This window comes from Haemaphysalis longicornis, unplaced genomic scaffold, assembly GCF_048455015.1.
Source record: "Haemaphysalis longicornis isolate Haplotype H1 unplaced genomic scaffold, Haemaphysalis longicornis Haplotype H1 scaffold_9, whole genome shotgun sequence".
Classification (NCBI taxonomy): domain Eukaryota; kingdom Metazoa; phylum Arthropoda; class Arachnida; order Ixodida; family Ixodidae; genus Haemaphysalis; species Haemaphysalis longicornis.
Window position 1 is genome coordinate 131,533,931 of NW_027526460.1, and position 20,915 is coordinate 131,554,845.

The 20,915-nt window shown below is 48.0% G+C and overlaps 1 protein-coding gene and 1 non-coding gene across 2 annotated transcripts; one reads left to right on the forward strand and one right to left on the reverse strand.

Moving 5' to 3' along the window:
* Positions 1-42: 42 nt before the first annotated feature.
* Positions 43-20,135, reverse strand: LOC144153604 (uncharacterized). Its single transcript, XM_077685249.1, has 5 exons — positions 19,982-20,135; positions 18,097-18,274; positions 10,835-11,467; positions 4,688-4,954; positions 43-1,107 (listed from the first exon to the last, which is right to left on the reverse strand). Exons 1-5 carry the CDS (start codon positions 20,050-20,052, stop codon positions 916-918), a joined length of 1,341 nt encoding a protein of 446 aa, XP_077541375.1. The 5' UTR covers positions 20,053-20,135; the 3' UTR covers positions 43-915.
* Positions 16,049-16,122, forward strand: Trnan-auu (transfer RNA asparagine (anticodon AUU)). Its single transcript has one exon. It is a non-coding gene; the product is annotated as a tRNA-Asn (tRNA).
* Positions 20,136-20,915: the final 780 nt, after the last annotated feature.

A 20,915-nucleotide genomic window follows, 5' to 3' on the forward strand; every position in this document is an offset into this window, starting at 1 on the left:
TGGCACTTCAAAAGAATCACAAAGAAAAAATGAGTCATCGGAAAATTTCTCCTGTAATATTTTATTATAATACATGTCACGTGATTTAAAACGACTTTAAAACAAGGAGGCACTGAGGTGCAATTTTAAATATTTAGAACACCAGAGTTCAATGCTTACAGTAACTTACAGTACAATAAAACCACCAGTAACGATTGCACTCATGCAAGTCGCTCTCCGTGAAAAAAAGCCACAAAAATTATTCGCCATCAGGAGAATACATGGCAAGCAAACTAAAACACTGCCTTTTTTTTCTAGTTTTTCTCTTTTAACCTCCTCCGTTACCAATGCACTCTTGGTAAAGCTGCAAAGACAACGTTGCAAAAAAAAAAAAAAAAAGAATGGAGTGAATAAAATAAGAACAAAGGAACTGACCACTCTTGATCTTTCTTTTACCAAAAATTAGCACCCATAATCCCCCCCCCCCCCTCGTAACAAATTGCACTCCACGCAGCCAAGTGATGCGAAGCAAAAACTGTGCACAGTGTTCACTAAATTATTTGTCGCTGATAATATGCAGGGGCTTTACATACCTGCGATGTGAACAAAGACACATTTATCACATACTGTGTCCTGAACGAAGGCCAACAAGGACTCACCGGGATGTGGCAGCTCCACATCTTGACTAAAAGCGGCGGTACAAAACTAAACAGAGAGCACGGCATGTCTCCTTGCTGCCGTTTCATTTTGTTTCCTCTGGTCACCATGGGCAGTTGGTGACCGGCACTAGTCGTTGTACATCACAGGCTGACAAAGAATCACACATTCCAGATGAAGGACAAGACACTTTTAAAACGAGTGTACAGGCACGTAACGATGTCCGTAACGTAAAGAAGTTCTTCTGATGCCAGAAGCAGTAGAGCACTGGCGCACAGATCACGTGGGCCGAATGCCTTCGGCTGCCTCCAGCGCATTCAGCACGGTGTCAGCGTCCAGCACACTGAGCCGCACCACGGCGTAGAGGAGCTGCTCGCGAGCAGTGCCGGCAAACTTGTGCCCCAGGAACACAGGCAGGCCCCGCACGCCGTCCCCCATGGTGTAGAGGGGAATTCGGAGGATGCCCTGCGTCTGCACAAAGGAGACGGCGTAGGTGCTGCCGCTGCAGGCTTGCCACACGACGACGCCATCGCTCTCGGGCTCCTAAATTTTCCCAGCACCCTGTGTTGTGTGACCTAGAGAAGACTGTTTGATCACGAGGGCAGGCCCCATAGATTAATCATTTCCTGCATCGTGTGAGGACTGGTGCCCAGATGCTGTTCGGAGGAGACAACTCCTCCCAGAAGCAGGCAGGATGGGCGGAAACATGGTGGGTACACAAATGACACTAGAAAGTCTGGCACCGGCCCTCACCGCATCTCTAAACCATAGCTCACCTGCTGACGCCCAGACTGATACAGCTGAGAGCACCCTCGTCCCTCTTTTTATCAAAAACTATAACACGCACACCTATGTAGTCATCACATATGCAAATGTATATGTGTGGCATAAATGTGATATAAATCTGTATCCGATATGCCAGTAGACGCCTTAAAATATGTTTAAAATAGGTTCGTGCATTTTTAAGACTAATGTTTATCAGCAAAATCGAATTGGATGTACAGTACCACACAGTCAAACATATACTACTGAGGGACCTTTAAAAACACCAAATTTGCTCCGAAATGCAAATTCACGCCATTAGTCTTGGTCAGGCCAAAACTACTTTTTTGAGAACCTTATGGGCTGCACACATATATCAGCAAAAAGCACTGCGATATCTAAACAGGCGAACAAGATAATCGTGAATTTGGGAAAACACAATTACCCCCTTTTCCTGTGTTAGGGGCATAATTTTGAAAATCCCACCTTAGTGGGTGCCTACGCCATGAGAGGAATATAGTCCAGAGGTTTCAAGTCTCTAGGTCCAGCAGTTTCGGCTGGGAATTTATGAATCAGTCGGTTCGTCAGTCAGTGGGGCGCACTTCATTTTATAGGTATAGGGACCGGGCAGCTGGACGGGTGGTGCCACCACTCGGCGCTCCCTTCGTTAGTGGAATGAGCTGGTGCATTGGACTACACACGACAAGCAGTAACGTTCTACTATCATGCGGTATTTATTCTATCAACGATTCCCGATGACTGTAGTAAGAGCATTTCTGCGAAATTAAAGGGGCCCTGAAAGTCGTTTTGAGCACACTAAATTGACTAGCGCAATCGTTAGATTGGGTCGTCAATATCACCTGTGCCAAGTATTACTCTTTTACGCGCAGCGGAAAGCTCACACTTTTGTTGCAAAGTTTGTCGCTTTTTTCTCACCCTTTCCTTCGTGTTTTTGGACGCCGCCATCTTCACATGTCTACATCATCGATTCCCAGATGTTCGTCATGAGCTAGACATCCTGCTATTGGGCGGCTTTTTCACGCACTTCCGGCAAAGAGATGAGTCGTCTGCTCAGCGTCAGCTCGCCGGCTGATCTGCCAGCGGAGTGCCGAAGTGCTTGGACATTTTACGACAAACGAAACAAGTGTAAACAAACGCTTAACCGTTTGTATTGAATGCAACAGGGCCATAACACGACATGAATATTCTCTTACTTGAGTACGTTCCATAAAACAAACCGTTGAAGCCCCGTCGCACTTCTTTCTTGCAATCGCAGAGAACGCCCTGAGCTGAATGCCCGGGTTTGACGCATACATTTTATTGAACTTCCAAACAATCCAGAGATGCGTTTCGAACGAACACAACGTCACGACATGCGTTGCAAGTCCGAACCGCGATTTACAGACGATGGGTTGCCTCCTCCTGCCTCTCGTAAATTCGGCACTCACCTCGCGCGCGCTTTGCGGGGACGAACAGCAAGTCACTTAACTCTGGCGCACAAGCCGAGATGGCTTTTAGCCACGCACACTGCACATACCCCACGCGAGATTGAGTCGTACGCCGCTCGAGAAAGATAATCCAGACCATGGGAAGCACTATCCACCCGCAGAAGCACAACGTCGCATTTCATCGCGAAACAAAGGCGTCCACAACACACACACCATAGCCTCCTGTAATGCCAAACGCATCTCGCACTTCCAAATGGGAGTGAGTAGTATGCCTGCAGTGCCCATTTGCCGCGAGGTGGGGCCCCAAGCTTAACCGGGATCACGCAACCGTAACTGACTTCTAGAGCGGTTTGTGCCTTGTTGCCAGGGCAACCGAATGTTTGATATTGTCAAAGAAATGGTGCTCGCTCCAGCGCTAGAAAGCTCAGAGCCGCGGCGGAGCATCTTTTGCCAACGTTGCCGCTCTCCACCACGCGTCGCCCCAAGCTGAACTGGCGTTTTGTGCACGGGTTCTGTATCGGTTTAAAATGTCTTTTTCACATGCCGCCGGCAGGAATTACCACCGCCACAAAATAAGACCCGGCACCAGCGGGGCTACATCTGATACGGCGCTTTTTGGATAAACAGTGCGCTGTGCATCCAAGGGAGCGAGCGCAGGATCCTCCCCGTGCGGCTGCGAGTTCGTCGCCGATAAAAAGTCGCGTGCCGCCGATAACAAAGTTCTGCAGCAACGTACACCGCGAAAGGGCAAGGCCAGGCCGCCGCACACATGGGGCCAGATTTTTCGTTCGCTTTTCCAGCCTTGAGCTGAGTGCGGGATTCATGGTGTCAACAAATCTTGCCCGTAGCAGACGGCTGTGTGAGCAGCGCAATAGCGGAAGTACGTCACCGCGGAGGAGCGCAGCATCATGGGAGGGAAGGCTCGCTCGCCGTCAACAGCGGAGAGTAAGTTGAAAGGAGGAGGAAACGCGGCGCGACGATAATGCGCGGTTTTTAATTTACGATTTCTCAGCTAATACTCATCGCTTCAACAAAATTCTTGCGGGAGGAGATTGCTAATACATTGCTTTATTTGGTTACATGTACATCCACGCATCGGCGGAAGGTATTTCAGGACCCCTTTAAACACCTTTCAGCCGTAGTTCATGATGTTACAGAAGCGTCGTCCATCAAAATTTCTGTTTTGAGGTAAATCTTACAAGTCACCCCCCAACTTTGTCTTTCGCTTGTGCACGACGCCGTTTCGTTATCAACTGCCAAAGGCCAGCGCCGCAGCATTCCTGGATCGGTTGCATACACCACACCGGCTTTGTGGGAGCATTTAGCTGCAATATACTCCTTGATACACGAAACTGCATGCAGGCACGAAAAAATTGCATGAAGGAATGGACTTTTACTTTTAGCTTGACTTCCAGCTTGGCGCATCGAGCGGTGTCTGCCACTCGTAAATTCTGAGTATGGGCATGAATAATGCACATGGCATGCCTCGTAAAGGTCACCTCCACGCTCGAGATTTACCGATTTGAAAAAAGTCCTTGTGGTTATGTACGCTTTGCAAGCCGCACCGCAGAAAAACAACATAAAGCCATGCACAAAAACGCTGTGCTGACCGCCACCGGCATTCCACTGATGAGCGGTTCGCCACAGGCGGCGCTGTTCGCTGAAGCGATGGTGGTGCCATACAACGGCCGCCCGGTCCCCATAGATATAGTCCGTGGTACTAGCTACCAGCCCCTTTGTATACTACTGACAGGTGAGGACTACTAATAAGACATTCAGAGTTTCCCCTTCTGGTACCTTGAAACACTAGCTGATGTTGATGTGCAGGCATGCACACATACCTCATGGCCGTACTCAAGGCTGCCGATGGCACCCTTCTCAACGGTCAGCAGCTCGTCGAGTGTGAGCTGCAGTGTGTAGAAGTGGCAGGCGAATCGTTTGGCCGTGTTCACGAAGCTGATCAGGTGGTCTGTGTCGGAGACGCTGAACCGCGACGTGTCCACATTCAGCTCCTCGTGCATCTCACGGTTCACGGCCTGGGTGGGCGTCTCGCCTGGGTCCACCAGCCCCCCGGCAAAACCCAGGTAGCCGTCAAAGCGAAGGACGGCCTTTTGGGAAGGGAGGGGGAGAGTTAGAGTTAAAGGGACACTGAAGTGAATATGTCAAACTTGAGTTATTGTTTGTATCGCATAGACTAACTCAAAGCAACACACGTTTTATGATTTTTCCAGCCAATAAAGCAGTATTTAATCTATAACACCTGCAAAAAAAAAAAAAAACTACCATGCGACATTTGCGGCGGCTGCAACAACATAACAGCAGTGATGCTTATTTGAGTTGCGATGTGATAGCTTGATGTCCAAGAGCGGAAACTCAAACCAGTTTCGGTTTTGGTTATGCAAAAACAACATTTGCATCAGAATTATCGTTGATTGAGCATCTCCCGAATCATCTGCCATGTTGCCTGTAGAATGCATCAGATAAGCCTTCCAGCACCACATAGAATCATAAAGTTCACTAGTCGAAACATACACAGTGGCAGAACACCCCCTGCACCATTGGAGACGCTCAACTGCAAGGTGCTTCACCCCCCCTTTCGCAGCTTGCCTGGCCCATCCCTGCGTCAAACGAAGCATGTGCACACCAGGCAGACAGTTGGCTGGTTCGGCGCTGTGCCCGCAAGCTGTCAATGAACACAACGCCAACAAGACCTCACCAGCGCGTCAGTGCAGTTCTGCTTGCAGTATGCCAACTCGCTCGCGGAGCAATGAAGGTTGCAGCGCAAAATGGTGAACACAGTACAGAAAACATTACCCAAATAAAAAAAAAACTAACTCAAGAAAATAACTCAGGCAGCCAACCCATGAAAGTTTCTCATTATGAAAAAGACAGCCAACCCCGATGTAGACTAAATGAAGAGGTGGTGCCTCACTGGCGCCTCACTGAGGAGGGTGTGAAGGATGGAGGATACACGTTGCGTCTTATATATTCCCTGGATCTGGACATCCAATCTACCGCAATACTATCCAGCCACCCGGTCATGTGTTCTGGCTTGCCACGGCTTTACCGCTCATGGGGAGATGCATCCACAGTTTGGCCTGAACCAGTTCCGTGGAACAGGGGTCAATGCAGCAAAAAATTGAAGCTGTGCAAGCTCGCCTAAGTGAACGGTCATTAAGTGCCTTCTCGTGTCGCCATTCTAGGGGACATTTTGAAGCGCACGTTTTCTTCAATGTTTTCCACAGTGAAAACGCACAGTGAACGCAGCCTACAAATCTGTTACGGGGAGGATCCCGCCTTGCCATTTGCCGCACATCCCAGCGTAGCAGTGAGGTGTCCCTTTCGATTTGGGGGGAATCGCGTTCTCGTGAGGCACAGTTTCCTTCCCCTCTCTACCACCTTTCCTCGCAAAACCCACATAAACACTTCATTATATTTTGTGAATGGGCACCAAGCGTGGATTACCAAGGCCTCTGGTTGCCCTGAAAATTGCAGTCTTGAGCGGGTTATTTCTTGTAAGTGCGCGCCACCCACTGAACCAGAACTAGTGAGTGGTTCACAGACAGGAAAATGGTTCACAGCACTTTGTCACAATTCGCTGCCAAATAATTCCACAGCAGAGAACGTCAAAAGTATCTCGGTGGCTGCTAGCAAACGTCGCTGCAGTGACAGTGGTTTCATTATGATAACAGTATTTTCTCTAGCCACCCTGCTACAACGCATGAGCACATGGGACATACGGAGGATGAATTTTCTACTCGGAACAGATGCTGCCAATGATGGGATTAGATTAGTTTGGAGTTTAAATGTTCTTCACTCTAATCAAGGAGTGATATTGAGCTGAACTGGACACTCTACGCGCTGTCGGCGATAGGTGTTGGTGGTTCTGCCTTTCAATGGGCAATCCCTCTTTAGTTCAAGCTAGGGTTGCCACCTGACTGGTTTTGGACCGGCCCAACCGGTTTTCTAGACAGCGAGCCTGTTGCCGGTCTGTACCTAAAACCGGCCAACATTGGCCGGTTTTTAGGCCATGTGCCACGGTTATTTCTTTTTGGACTTCGGTAAGCACAAATACAGCCACTACGACAATAAATATGTGCCGACAAGCTGCGCAAAAAAATACACGGCCAAGCGCAATTCCTGAGATGGAAGGGGACCAAAAGGAGGAACAACACAACGAAATGCCGCCGGCGCAGTCAGCAAGTACGGTTACTTTTCAGTGCAGCACATTCAGAGCAATAGCCAAAATATCAATCACCTTCAGTGCAAACATTATGTAGTTTTCTCTGTAGGAAAATGCTACAAGAAATGGCATCGCATGTCAATAAAAAAAATCATGGCATTTTTTTTTCAACACAAATTCAACATTCTACTTACCCCCGCCCTCCACCCCCTGAAGGGCCGGTTTTTTCTTCGGAGAAAGGTGGCAACCCTAGTTCAAGCTGGTTTTAAACTGCCCATCCAGACTACAAGGGACGGTAACCTTTACAACTCTGATGTGACAGCAATAAAAATTGCAATACTAATATGGAAGGTACTAGGCTTTCTATACACCATTTTCCATAAGCAGCCGGGAAAGGAGGAAAATACTCTCAAACCAGTTCTCTCGGCGGCCGACCAGCGTTGCCTGTGCGCGCTGGGCTGCTAACTTCACTTGGCGCGGTGTGCTCCGCTGCGTAGTTCAGGAGTATTTCGCTCCGTGTGCTTAGTTTTTGCGGAACTTTCAACTGTTTTAGCCAATGCTGCGATGCCGTTCAAGGCGCAAACGTCGCTTGGTCAGCACTGCGCGGTGGTGGGTTATTGAACAACCAGAGAAAGCGAGAAACAGTCGCTGACAGCACACATGTGCACGACACTGCCTGGAGAAAATGCAGTGCGGTTGCGGTGTGTTTTAAATGCAGAGCATCTGTATAACTCGCGATGTCACCCGTGCGTCGGCGTCCGCAGCAGCCAGCCTCCCCCTACACTATAAAAAGAAATAACAGTTACCGGCGCCTGGTTTCGATCCCACGACCCTGCGGGCGGAACGCAAGGTACATGGTGCTCTACACACTGCGCCACAAAACCGACACAGAATGAAAGGCTACGAACGCGCCTTATATCCTTGACTCATTCAAACTACGTCAAGAAGCTGCTGATACAACGTATTCACTACCTGTGGGCGGAACGCGAGGTACATGGTGCTCTTCCCACTGCGCCACAAAACCGACACAGAATCAAAGGCTACGAACGCACCTTATATCCTTTACTCATTCAAACTACGTCGTCAGCGGCGTGCGTTGACGACTCAGCGGCGTGATAGCTGCGTGGTGTACACGTGATAGCACCAACCCCCCAAACACTAAATGTTAACGCAATACACCCACCCCCTATGCGACGCATTTATTCGAGTCCCCCTCGCGGGGAGATAGGCCCATTTTTTTTTTGCTGCATCGCTACCCAACGCACACCGAATTGAGATATCGGTGGATGCCATTGATAAATCGCAACAACTTGGACTTTGTACTTCGTAAACGGTTTGTTGGGTGCACTTGGATGTTAAACAGATGGGGGAAAATCCATTTATCACACGCAAAGCTGCGACAGGGAACGGAACCCCCTGAAATGTTAGAAGCAACTTTATGCTTTACAATACAGCATTGATTGATTGGTTGATTGATTAATTGATTCATTATGGTGTTTAACGCCCCGACATTTCATGGGTGATGAGGCGCGCCGTAGTGGAGGGCTCCGGGTTAATTTTGACCACCTGGGGATCTTTCACGAGCGCTGATTCAATGCAACATTAAAATAACTTCTGGTTCCTTGTAGTCAATTTAAAGTACCATATATTTGTTTGGTCATTACAGCCGATTGGCAATAAACAATCCCCTTTTAATCTAATCTAACCTTTAAAATCACGACGTTTTGTTTACTTTTTTTCAGACCAACGCATTATACTGCCGAACGATATGAAAGGATAACTTTCTCCATCGCACACTGCTGGTCGATAGCAGGATAAGCAGGCAGCCCAATGTGGAAACACAGCTCGAGATACTCATGAACGCTGCATTTGGAAAATAGCTCAACCTGTTCACAACGCGGTCAAAGGAAAAGCTTCGTTGTCACGGAATCTAAAGTATTACAATTACAAAATAGTTACTGCTGCTCGCTTAAAGGAGCACTGACACCAATTTTCGGCGTTAATATTATTGCACAGTTCGCTTCCTTCACTCAACAGAATATCCTGGCTGAAATATGAGCGGCTTGCGACGCGAAGAACATAGTTCAATTCCATCGCATTTATCGCGCGGACGGAGCAGCGCGCGGAGCGGCACTCAGCAAATGGACATCAGCGTGACATCACTCCAGGAGAGGAAAAAGAAGTGACGCGGCAGCGCTCGCCAAAAACTCGTGACGTCACTTCACGCGCGTGGCCCCACGAGCGGCGAGCGGGCGCAACACCCTCTCAAGCAGGCGCCGGTGACGTCCGCACAAAGCGGTGAGGTCAAACCGGGAGGCTGTCATATGCGCCGTTCGGGATGAAAGCGCGGGAATTTGAAACAAACGATTTTCAGGCCGTTCAATGTAATTAACTATCGCGCGCTGAAGTATTTGAAGTGCTGTTTCAGGTTCGCCAGACCATTAAGCATCGATAAAAGCAATAAAAGTGTAACATAAAAGTTTCGTGTCAGTGCTCCTTTAAAGCATTTGTGGTGCAAGCAGCGGTTTCGCAAAGGTGGGCTCCGAGCAACAGGCCACATGCGCTGCGCAAAGTTAGGCTAATCATGATCACGATCATGATCAACCAATATTAACTCGCCTGAACGTCGACCCTTCTGCTCAACCTTCGAATAGTAATTTGACTGGTTGTGCGGTCGCGTTATTTTTCCGCCCGGGTAATTTCGTTTCGTCAGTAACCGTCATAAGTCTAGTTAAGAAAGATTATATTGCATTGCAATGCCAACAGCGTAGCAATCGCCTCGTCGAAAGTCCATCGCGAGCACGGATTACCGTGACCCACATATGCTTTGCACGCTCCGCATTTGACATCCGCGCTTCCGTAAACATGACTAATCGGTGAACATAACAAGCACGGTGGCATTGAAAACACGTATTTACTCCCCGATATCGATTTCTATGTCAGTCGGTGCCATACTGGTACGTTTGCATCGCGGAACTGCGGAGCACCACCGGCACCACCACCACACTGCTACTGCTGCTCGCAACAGCCGGGGTCGGCATTTTCCACTCTGGCAGCAAATTAGGACCTAAAATCCGTCCGCAGATGATGAAAACAAAAAAGAACATGCACACACAAGCACTGCAACCGCTAACTTAACGCCAAACCACTACGGTACACTCGGTAATGCACGGGTACCGAGCAGACGCACGGAAAGAACAGAGCACTTAACTGCCCAGCGCGGAGGTTTCGGTGGTCGCTTCATAGACGACGCTAGCGTCCGGTCAGAAAAAGCAAATGGTGGCGCCCACCTCTAGCAAGGAAAATGGTGTATAACAGCAGTACCGCTCATCCTCACAAAGTGACATCAATAGCACCAAGGAAGTTCATGGTTGGTTCAAGGTATGCAGGCAAAAACAAGATGGTTGGCTGGAGGCCTAACGAGCCAACAAAATAATGAAGTACAAACTTATGGCAAGCCCACATTAAAGATGCATGTAGTTTGGGTATAGCCTACAATGTACAATGGGAACCACTATAAAACAAACAATTTTGTTGGCCACTTGATCACCCGAGAATCAACGCGAGTTGTTTCTTCCTAAAACTGTACGGAGCATACTGAGGTGTTGCCAACAGCACAAAAAAAAACAAAACAACAAAGTGAGGCAATGATAGAAAGACACATTGCATTAGTGTGCCAACATTCCTCACTGGCCATTACCACCGTTGTTGGCAGGCCACCACTGAAGAATGTTGGTGAAACAAAGCACACAATGTCAAAAACAGAGAAATGAAGCTACAACTTTTGTCCAAAGTTTCAACTCACCAGGATCACCGCCTTCTGCTCGTAGCGGTGCATTACCATGGTGTCCACCGGAGCCCAGATCATGGCGTGGGCCGCGTTCCGGTATCCCAAGGCCAGGGAATGGGACAGGGAACACGCTTCGAAGCCGTTCTGGTTCAGCTTCAGCTTCTCCACAATGCTCAGATCAAGCGGGTGCTTGGCAGGCTCAGTAGTACCCATCGCCACCCCCTTCTTCGCAGACCGCGATCCCGTGGATATCACGTAGTACTGTGCCGTTTCAGTTGCCTCCTCCTGGCTAAGTCCCGCCGGGGAGAACCTCAGGATGTACTGAACAGGAGCACCTGTGGAGGGCACTGTAACCGCTTCATCTTCGTCCCGGCAATTCCATGGATAGGCCGGCACCTGGACAGAATAGGCCGTGGTATTGCTGGTGGTTATGTCGGCCGACTCCTCGCCGAGCTCCGAAAAGGACGTGGAAAGGTACGGCCGAACAGCATCCGGAGGCAAGGCCGCTTCTGCTGAGTCCTCACTGGATCTCGAAGAGGTCGAGGCTGTGCCAACACAATGCGGGAGGCTGCTCACACGTTCAGCTGCGATGGACGATAGTTCGTGGGGGCGCAGTATAGTAGGGGTGTCCTCTGAAGAGGTGGTGTTCTGCGAAGTAATGTAGGATGATGGTTAGTTGGCAGTCACACAACTCACAGTATGCGTTTGTGCAGTGGTGTGTTGGGCAACAATTTGATTGATTATAGGGTTTAACGCGCCGACGCAATGCAGGCGATGAGGCGCGCCGTAGTGGAGGGCTCCAGATTAATTTCGACCACCTGAGGATCTTTAACGTGCACCGAAATGTCGTACACACAGGCGTTTTTGCTTTTTGCCTCCATGAGAAAAGCGGCCGCCGCAACTGGGAATCGAACCCGCGACCTCGTGCTCAGCAGCGCAACGCCTTAGCAACTGAGCCACCGCAGCGGGTGTTGGGCAACAATTTACTAGCAAGAATGTATGTTTTTGCACCGTACACAACATTCCGTCCCCATGAAGTGCCGTGCTTGTATATTACAAGCACGGCACTTCAGGCACGATGTGGAATGTTAATTAAATGTAAACATACACTGCACCTCGTACTTAAACCCACATAAGAGATGCACAGGCATCGTTATCAAGAGAAACAATGCATAGAATTTATATTAGTAAACAACTTTACAATAAAAATTTTAAAAAATTGTTTCACCCATTGGGGCTCAAGCCCAGGTAGTCAGAGTCAGAACCCAGAACTCTAGCTCCAGATCGCTGAGGCCGAACGGCGGGCTTCTTTTAGCGGTTCTTCAAGAAAATGGTGGGAGTGTCATAAATGAACCAGTACTAGATGGTGCCAGGTTATACAGGAGGCACCTGGCTTGAGCCCACAAGAGAACAAAATCTTGCGCATTGCGAGCAAAGTCCCATTCCCAAGTAACTGCAAACCAGGCTAATAGGCTCCTCCTAAACCAACCTCAAAGTTACTAAACCTCCTAACATACTGCTGAATTGTGCTGATTTAGGACTTTAAAACAAAAACAGAAAGAACAGGCCCAAATGAGCACGATTCAGCAGTTTGTTTAATCACGGACAAATAAAATGCGAATGTGAAAATATGAGTCAGAAAACACAAATAGCATAATTTCTTTCCATTCAAGCAAAATTGCAGCGTGGCTTCATAACAGCAACAAAGTTTGGAAAAGTGACTTCACAAAACCGCGCCATTATGTGCTTTCCATGAACCATAGCCTTCTTCGATTTTGAGTGTTCCGGTTCATATTTTCATGTTTGCTTCTCGTTTGTCAACGACCAACTTGCACCAGTTTTAGCCTTGCTGACGCCTACTACCAGGGGCTATTCCAGGTGTTTTCTGAGGGGGGAGTCAGCTTCTACCAGTGATGATGATGATGATAAAAAAGAGGATGAGGATAGTAGTCTTTTTTTATTCACTGAAATATTTCAAACCACAAATACAAGAAATAGAAAAAAATATTCAACTAGACTTTTTCTACGACCTGAGGGGTCATCTTCTAGGGGGTACAAACTCCCAAATTGAGGGGGGGGGGGGGGTGGGTCAGGACGTCCGGACCCCCCCTCTGGATCCGCCAATGCCTACAATGGCCTAAAAGATACTAAAACCACCCTTGCTCATAAAATTAATGTGTATAAACGATCTAAGGGAGCATTTTTTCAACAAAAAAATTCTGGAAATAAAAAAAGAGCGTACACTTGCTGGGCGTTAGACACTGCAACTCTACGCGCTAGGCCACAGAGGTTGAACAGCAAACGCATTTTAGCAGCTGATCCAGAAGACCGCAGCAGTGCTCAAAGCTAAATGTTAGGGGCTGCTACAGGAGTAACAGAAAGTGCATGGCCTGCTGTGCCATAAAAATGGAATCCCGCGTGCCGCACATGCCTGACAGTTGCTGCTGTTATTCTAGCAAAGTGCTACACAAATTAGTACATGCCTGCTGTCGTGCATTAGGTGACATTTTGTCAGCAGGATGTTTGCTGCTTCTGCACGATAATTCATGGTTGGCACAGCTAAGCAGTCCAATTTTTAAAGCGAAGCTTTCAGCCTCTCAATGATTCGTCTGTGGTCCACCCAAAACACACTGCAGGCAGGAAATGTGTTCTCTGGCAATGATGATGATCACGGGTGAAGCAAAGAAAAATTAAAACTCTTCTCGTGGTCGGAATCGAACCTGTGTCCCTTGCGTTATAATGAAGCAGACGTCTATCCGATTGCACTACTCCAGCGCAGTTGAAGCAGTTTCCATTTGGAGAGGGATGCATGGACATGCAAAATTAAACAGAACAAATAAACTACTCCCTTGTCGAAACAACAACGGGGGAGCGTGAAGCTTTTTGAAGTCAAGTCCAACACCAAGCGAACCAACCCAGAAGCGAGCGGTCATGACACCTTACCATACACATAAGGTAGGAATCCCGTTACCACCATACCAATCATCATAAACAAATAGGGTCCGCTCACTTCTGGATTGGTTTGTTTGGTGATGGACTTGACATCGGAAAGAGGCATAGTTCATTTTTGTCTAGAGTTAAGGTTTGATAGTGGAATGAAACAGGCGGGAAAAAATTTCTTACGAGTTGAATTTTTTACATTATCTTAAAGTTCGTGGAGTGGGCCAGGACAAGGTAGGGTGTCAAGATACATTTACTGATGCGGGGAGACCGGACCCACAGATACAATGGTTCGCATCGGGCCTGAACTGAGCATCGAACTCCGCCTAATACACAGCGATAAGCACTAGCCGTAGTCCAGAATCTTAAATAGCTGATGATGAGGACGATTGGGTTTTTTATGGCGCAAGGGCGGTTAAGGGCAAAGAGCTCCAAGGAAAAGCTGTTTTATGAGGACAAAGTGATAGTAAATGTAAAACATTTAACTAAAAATAAGCGTGAAATGACATAAAAGACAATGTAGATGACGGGTGTAAAGGGCCAGGGTGTCAACATGCATTGCAAGTAATGAGGTGCAAAAACTTGACATCGCCAAGAAACTTAAAAGTACGCTTGTGGGTGATTATGGGGTCATTCCCTAAAAAGTACGATGGGTGCAGTGGAATGTGTTGTCTGTATTGAAGCGTTTGTGTCGTGTTGTTTCTAGTGCCTTGCATTGTATGAGGATGTGGATCACAGATAGGCCGCCTACACACCTGCTACACAGAGGTCTCAGAGACCCAGTGAGCAGGTGGGAGTGTGTTGCATGTGCGTGCCCTATCTGTGATCTAGCCAAGGCGATTTCTCCGTAACTATTGCGTGTGTCAGTGGTGTATGGTCCCAAGCGTGGTTTTATTACGTGCAACTTGTTGTCTGTCTGTCCACTCCAGTGTGTTTGCCATGTCTTGCGAAGTTGTTGTCTGATGTGTGGCTTCATGTTGGTGTAGGGTAATGTTGCTATGTCTACTGTATTCAAGAGTGTAGCGGCAGCGGCCTGTTGATCCGCGGCTTCGTTCCCGGCTATACCACAGTGGCCAGGGACCCAGCAAAGGACCAGTTCAAATTTGTGGGCAGCTTCAATATCCCATTTCTGATTGCTATGAAATGCTGCCTTGATGCAGACTGCAGCGACAATTATAAGGGCTAGCATAGAGCTTCACAGCCAATCGCTTTACATTGACAAAACAAGGTAATGCAACGTCTGATTGAGCATGCGAAGCAAAGATGAGACGAAAAACTCTGTTCTCGGTGATCCCAACTGGTTACCAATTTCAATTTAGCCCCAATGAACTGCTGGAAGCTCTGAAGAGGGGAAGCTTAAAAGCAACTAAGAACCTAGGTATTGAAAAAGACCGATTGTATGGACTCACAGACAAACAGGGTAACATTACGCACAACATGGATGAGGTAATAAAGCTAGCGGAACGATTCTACACCAGGCTGTATGCCAGCGAGGTAAGACCGGAGGAAATTACTCGGCTACAAGCTTAGCTGGCAATGTTTCTCCAGTAACTAAAGAGGAAATAGAGAAGGCCCTCACGGGCACGAAAAGAAGAAAATCTGCAAGTAAGACGGCATAACCATAGATCTTTTGAAAAAGGCAGGAGGGATTGTACAACGAAAGCTTGCAAAACTGCTTTGAGAATGCTAAAGGAATTTAAAAGAGCCCATAGCCTCGAAAAATGCCAACATAATTCTGATTCCCAAGAAGGGAAATACCAAAGATCTCAAAAATTACAAACAAACCAGTGTACTCTCAGTTGTATACAAATAGTTTACCGAAGTAACAATTAACCGCATAAGCGACAGCCTAGATTTCCAACAACCCAAGGAGCAGGCTGGGTTTAGAAAAGGATACCCCACAATAGACCCCACTGTGTCATCAAGGAATAGGAAAATCCACAAAGCATAACACAGCCCTCCTTTACGTGGCATTTATAGACTATGAGGGAGTTTTTTATTCAACAGACACAGCAGCAGCGCTGAAGGCATTAAAGGAGCAGGGAATGGAGGAAACATACATAAGACTCCTAGTCTTGGCATTCTTGGTGCCATAGGGAGCTTAATTAAGAGGGTTCAACACTGATCGACCAGTCGCGACATGTCGTAGACACTCGAGTCACGGCCTGAGGGTTAAGAAGAAGGTCCCCTTCACCCCGAGTAGTCCAAGTGGCGCTGGCTACCACCCCAAAGCGCAGGAAACAAAAATACCTTGACATAAATACCCCAGAAAGTGGAGGAGAAAAAAGCCCCGCCGGTAGCGTAGTGGTCATCGCACCAGACCATTATTCTGGAGGTCATGGGTTCGGATCCCACCCGGGGGGCATTTTTTCCTCCACTTCCTTTCTTTCCAAATTCCTTATTTGTTTCAATGACCTACCACATTCTCCCCTTTGCTTCCCGAGGTTTTCTTGACTGCCAACCCTTATTTCACTTCTAGAAAACACATATAAGCGATGTATGGCCAGGATAATCTTTCACAAGCAACGGGAAAAGCTTCTCATTCGAAAGGAAGTACGACAGGGAGATACCGCCAGGCCAAAATTGTTCACAGCACGTCCAGAAGAGGTATTCAAGAAGCTCGACTACAGCAGGATTACAGATAGACGTAAAACACTTGGGCCATTTGAGGTTTGCAGACGACGTAACCTCATTAAGCGAGTCTGCAGAACACCTGCAAAAAATGCTTGAGGAACTGCAACCAGAAAGCTTGGCCATGGGGCTGAAGATAGACATGAAAACCTAAAGTGACGATGGAAAAACACGCTGAAATCACCATCTTCAGCATAGAAATGAAAAGCTAGAGCAAGTAGAATACAATTACATAGCTTGGACAGATTGCCAGTGTCCACCCCAACCACAAGAAAGAAATCCGGCACAAAATAGGAATGTACTGGGGTGCACCAGGCAAGCACTCTCAAGTAATATAAAGTAAGCTACCGCTATTCATGGGCGTCGCCAGGATTTCGTCCTGAGGGGGGCAAACCTGCTGCATAGCGGGGGGAAAGGGCAAGAGCTGCCGTGGCATGTGCGGGGCCCAAGTGTTGCTTTTGCACCTCCCTGTCAACACCCATGCCTCTACCACTGAAGAAAACAGTATACAACCAAGGCATTCTGCCAGTGATGACACTTGGTGCAACATTTTGGCATCTTAAAGGAGCCATGAAGAGAAAATACAACTTCGTTTAATTTGAAAGAACTAGGATTCAGTATCTCACTCAGCTCCATTACAGCCACAAAAGATGTTTTTTTTAACGAAAAAAAAGCAAGAAGTATTTAAAAACTTTCAAATTTCGCACCACAGTGACGTGTTATGAGCAAGAATGACATCATACGGGCCAACAATAAAACATAATTTTCAGTGCGTTAACTGCACGTTAGCATTCAAGTGCTGCGGTCAAATGGAACTAGAGGCCCCATTACAGACGTCCAGTCAGGTGTCGTCGCAACAGGTCAGTTAGGCGGTCGCCAATCGCGCAAACAAGGTTCCGTGACGTCATAGAAAAGTTGCGGGAAATTGGCTAGCGGGTCGCAACTGCTTCACACGTTTTCTTTAGTATCTCGGTTATTTGTTCGAAGATTGCGATGATATTGGTATCATTGTTATCGAGCCTAAGCAGTCTTTCTAACAAACCCAACTCGTATTTTGTCTTCATGGCTCCTTTAATAAACAACTGGAAGCAAACATAGGTTGGCTCAACCGGCCATGGAACAAAGGATTGAGTAACATCTTAGGGACAAGAAATAAGCTTCCTGGGTGTCATAGTCCAAATTGGGAAAAGGAAAAGAACTTGGGCTGACCCCAGAGTGAAACGAAACGACAACTGGTGGAGCACCAGTTTATCAGTGGACACCGAGAGACAGGTCTAGAAGAAAGGAAAGGCAAAAACTCAGTGGAGGGATGAAATAAGGAGTTTGGAAGGCAAAGAATGCATTCAGACAGCGCAAGACAGAAGTTTGTGGAGGTCAATGGGAGAGGCCGTCGTCCTGCAGAAGACCCGAATAGGCTGTTGACGTGGATGATGATGAATTGATAACTGCTGCTTGCTTTCCCTACCGTTGATGAGGACAACAATCACAACGATTGTTTTTCATCTTCGCTGCGGTGCTGAAGATTCCGTAGTACATATGTTCAATTATTTCTTACTACAGCAGGTTCTTTGCATGCACGCAAAAACAACAGCCCCCATTGCCCTTTCAAAACGCCCTAGTTGGGTGTGCACAATCATTCTGGTGCAGTGTATACTGTGGAGTCTCTCTGAGGGCATAAAGTGGCCCAAACAAATTCTCTTCCTCACCCAGACTATTGGGACCGCCTCTGGCCGCAGACGAACCAGCACCAGCGAGCTGCGATCAAAGTGTTCCTCCGCAAAATGCTTGGAGCACACATGTTTTCTCCTGGCCGGCTTCCAAACAGATCCTGGGAATCGAACTGCGTCCACCCACTGCTTGCGGCGAAGCGGATCCTTAGGGATCCTGCAAAGACAAACAGCAGCAGGGTTAATCAAGGGTCATCAGGTCGATAACATTGTACCTCTTCTCGTTGGTACCAGCAATTACAGTGCACCACACCATAAGCATGCAGCTTTGGGATCCGAAAATTGTACAGCATACACGGTGAGATTGAAACAGTGGATACCCAACACAGGGAAACTGAACTCAATATGCTTTAACGTATGTGGGCCTCCCTACCGCTACTAAACTCAACAAAAGCGGTAGTTCGTGCCGGTCCGACAAGAGGCAGGTTACGAGGTGGAAGAGAGTCTTTTTTAAAAGGACCATACGGACAACATTCAACCTTGCTTTATTCTTAAAAAGAAAAGTTGGCAGCTCATACCTCACTACAATTTTGTGGGACGGGAAAACTTGCCGCCACCCCTGCGGGAGTCGTGCTCATGGCATGGGCCTTTACTTCGAGGGGGGCGGCCAGAAAATTGGCAGTCAATACTCCTACTTGATGCCGGGATGAAGGAGCCGGTAGTTTGGAATTGCTCATCAAACCTAGTAAAACCTAACAGGGCATTCCAGAATGTAATAACACTATGTTGCGTAATGGAGTTGTAATGGGCTTTGTGCTGGGCACAATGAAACCTTCTTGAGTACGAGAACACAATTAACAATGCCTCCATTATTAAAGTGCTGCACTGGGTAGAGCATACTGAGGAGTGAACAGCACAACCAAACACAATAGACAGGAAGGACGCACACGGACAGAACATGCAGCTTTAAATACCTCAGCGTAATAATTACTGGAAACGTAACCTGGTCGACTCTTACTGGTAACGTTTTCAACTCAGAAGAAAGCAGCTAGGACAGCTAAAAATACCTTGATAACTTGAGCCCTTCCCCCAGCCTCAAATTGCAGGCTTAAAGCACCCTGAGTAAACTCCCGTGGTTGTGACTCGCACACAAAAATGATGTAAACAAACTGAAGCAGATTAAAAAGCAAGTTCTTCAGTTAGTACCTGGCTCTATTTCAAATGTACTCTATTTTTATTTTCTGTTTTCTCTTTACATTTTTGCGCTATAACTAACATGCGCTTTCTACACTCCTGCATGGGCCTCATTCTGGCCTGCAGTATTGTCTAAATAATGAAAGAATTCAGGCGCCCTGAGCTCACCTGATTTCCCGCTGCCTTCAGAGAAAACGGTGAGCGTTATTGCCGTTATCTGCTCGGGATTTTCCCCACTTAAAAGGCTACCGCAGTTTTGCGAGAGGAACTCAAGAGATGGCATAACATCCTCGACTCATGAGGCCGCTTGTGGCGGTACCTGGAGCGCCGTTTTCGTAGTTTGAAGCATGGTCGTAGCACTGTCGTGCGAATTAGACTTTCAGCGTTCCAAGCTGCAGAAGCAGGCGCCGAATCGCCACCCTTTCGTCTGTTTCGTTCATTTTACAACTATTCGAAGTCCGCTTCTAAGTTCGCGCGAGTGTTATTCTGAGGTGGCAGCTGCATACGCTGTCCGGTGCACCCAGACCGGTGCTTGTAATGCCGCCTTCAAAACACCGCAATGATTGTTGCGCGGGCACAGTAAACTGTGAAGGTGGTGAAGGCATGCGATGCAATGCGATGAGGCTTTGAAGGGGGGGGGGGGGGGGGGGGGGAGGTAGGAGGAAGGGGCCCGAAACTGTCTGGCGAAGGGTGGTGAAGGCATGCATCGGTAGGAACGGGATGCGCTTACGCGTGGAAAGTGACGCCAGGCTCTTTGGGCACCGAGCGCGACTTGCAGCCGCGCACGCAGCACTGAGGCATTCTTTCTGATTTCAATGCAGTTTTCCGGACTTCACCGCAGCGTAGCCTGCAGACGCAGCAGCACTAAAGTGAACTAGAAGAGGGTAGTGGGCTTACTCAGCCGCCCAAGCCATGCATTGCAATGGCCGTTCTCATGTCGACAAATTTCGTTTCTCCTAGAGCCCGCAGGGTGGCGCCACTGATCTATGCAATGGAAGCAACGCCGTGCTGGTAGTGTTTTGTCGTGCCAACTTCGTGCGAGTTTGCGTCGCTTCGCTTGCCAACGTGCGTGGGTAATTCCGGAAATAAGATGCCGTAGAGGTGGTGGTACGTACTGTGCTTGTTATAGCGAAGGTACATCGTTCGAGATGCCACCGCGCCGGCAAAACCATTGCTATGCACCCGGATGCCAAACGGGCTATGTTCACGTGAAGGGTGCTACGAAGCCGTCTCTCTTCATCGCCCCGAAGGATTTAGAGTTACGCAAAAAGTGGCAAAAGAATCTCCATCGGGCAGACAAACCCCTTGAAGACACGAGTGCTGTTTGCGAGCTTCATTTTGAGCCTGGTTGCATAGTTCGGCATTATGTGCATACCGTCAACGGCGAAGAGGTACGCATTGAGCGAGGGAAGCCAGCACTCAGAAGTGACGCAGTCCCTACAATTCTACCTAATTTGCCCGCGTACTTGACAAAAAAAACAGTGCATGAAAGGGCCCCTCGAAAAAGGAAGGCGGAAAATAGCAGGACGCCGGCGAAGCGCATGCTTCATGCTGGTAGGGAAGTTGACGTGTCGGCACCGGCAACAGACACTGATGCCGCTGCTGCTGTTGCCGAGCAAGGATCGGAGGCAGGCCGACAAGAGAGCACAGGCGTGCAGAACTCT

Bases quoted from the DNA above. Each gene is read 5' to 3' on its own strand.
- LOC144153604 (XM_077685249.1), bottom strand. From the start codon at position 20,052: ATGCCTCAGTGCTGCGTGCGCGGCTGCAAGTCGCGCTCGGTGCCCAAA. The intron at 11,468-18,096 runs GTGAGGAAGAGA...ATTACTTCGCAG, and splicing joins AGGCGGTCCCAATAGTCTGG to AACACCACCTCTTCAGAGGA. The intron at 4,955-10,834 runs GTGAGTTGAAAC...CCTTCCCAAAAG, and splicing joins AGCAGAAGGCGGTGATCCTG to GCCGTCCTTCGCTTTGACGG.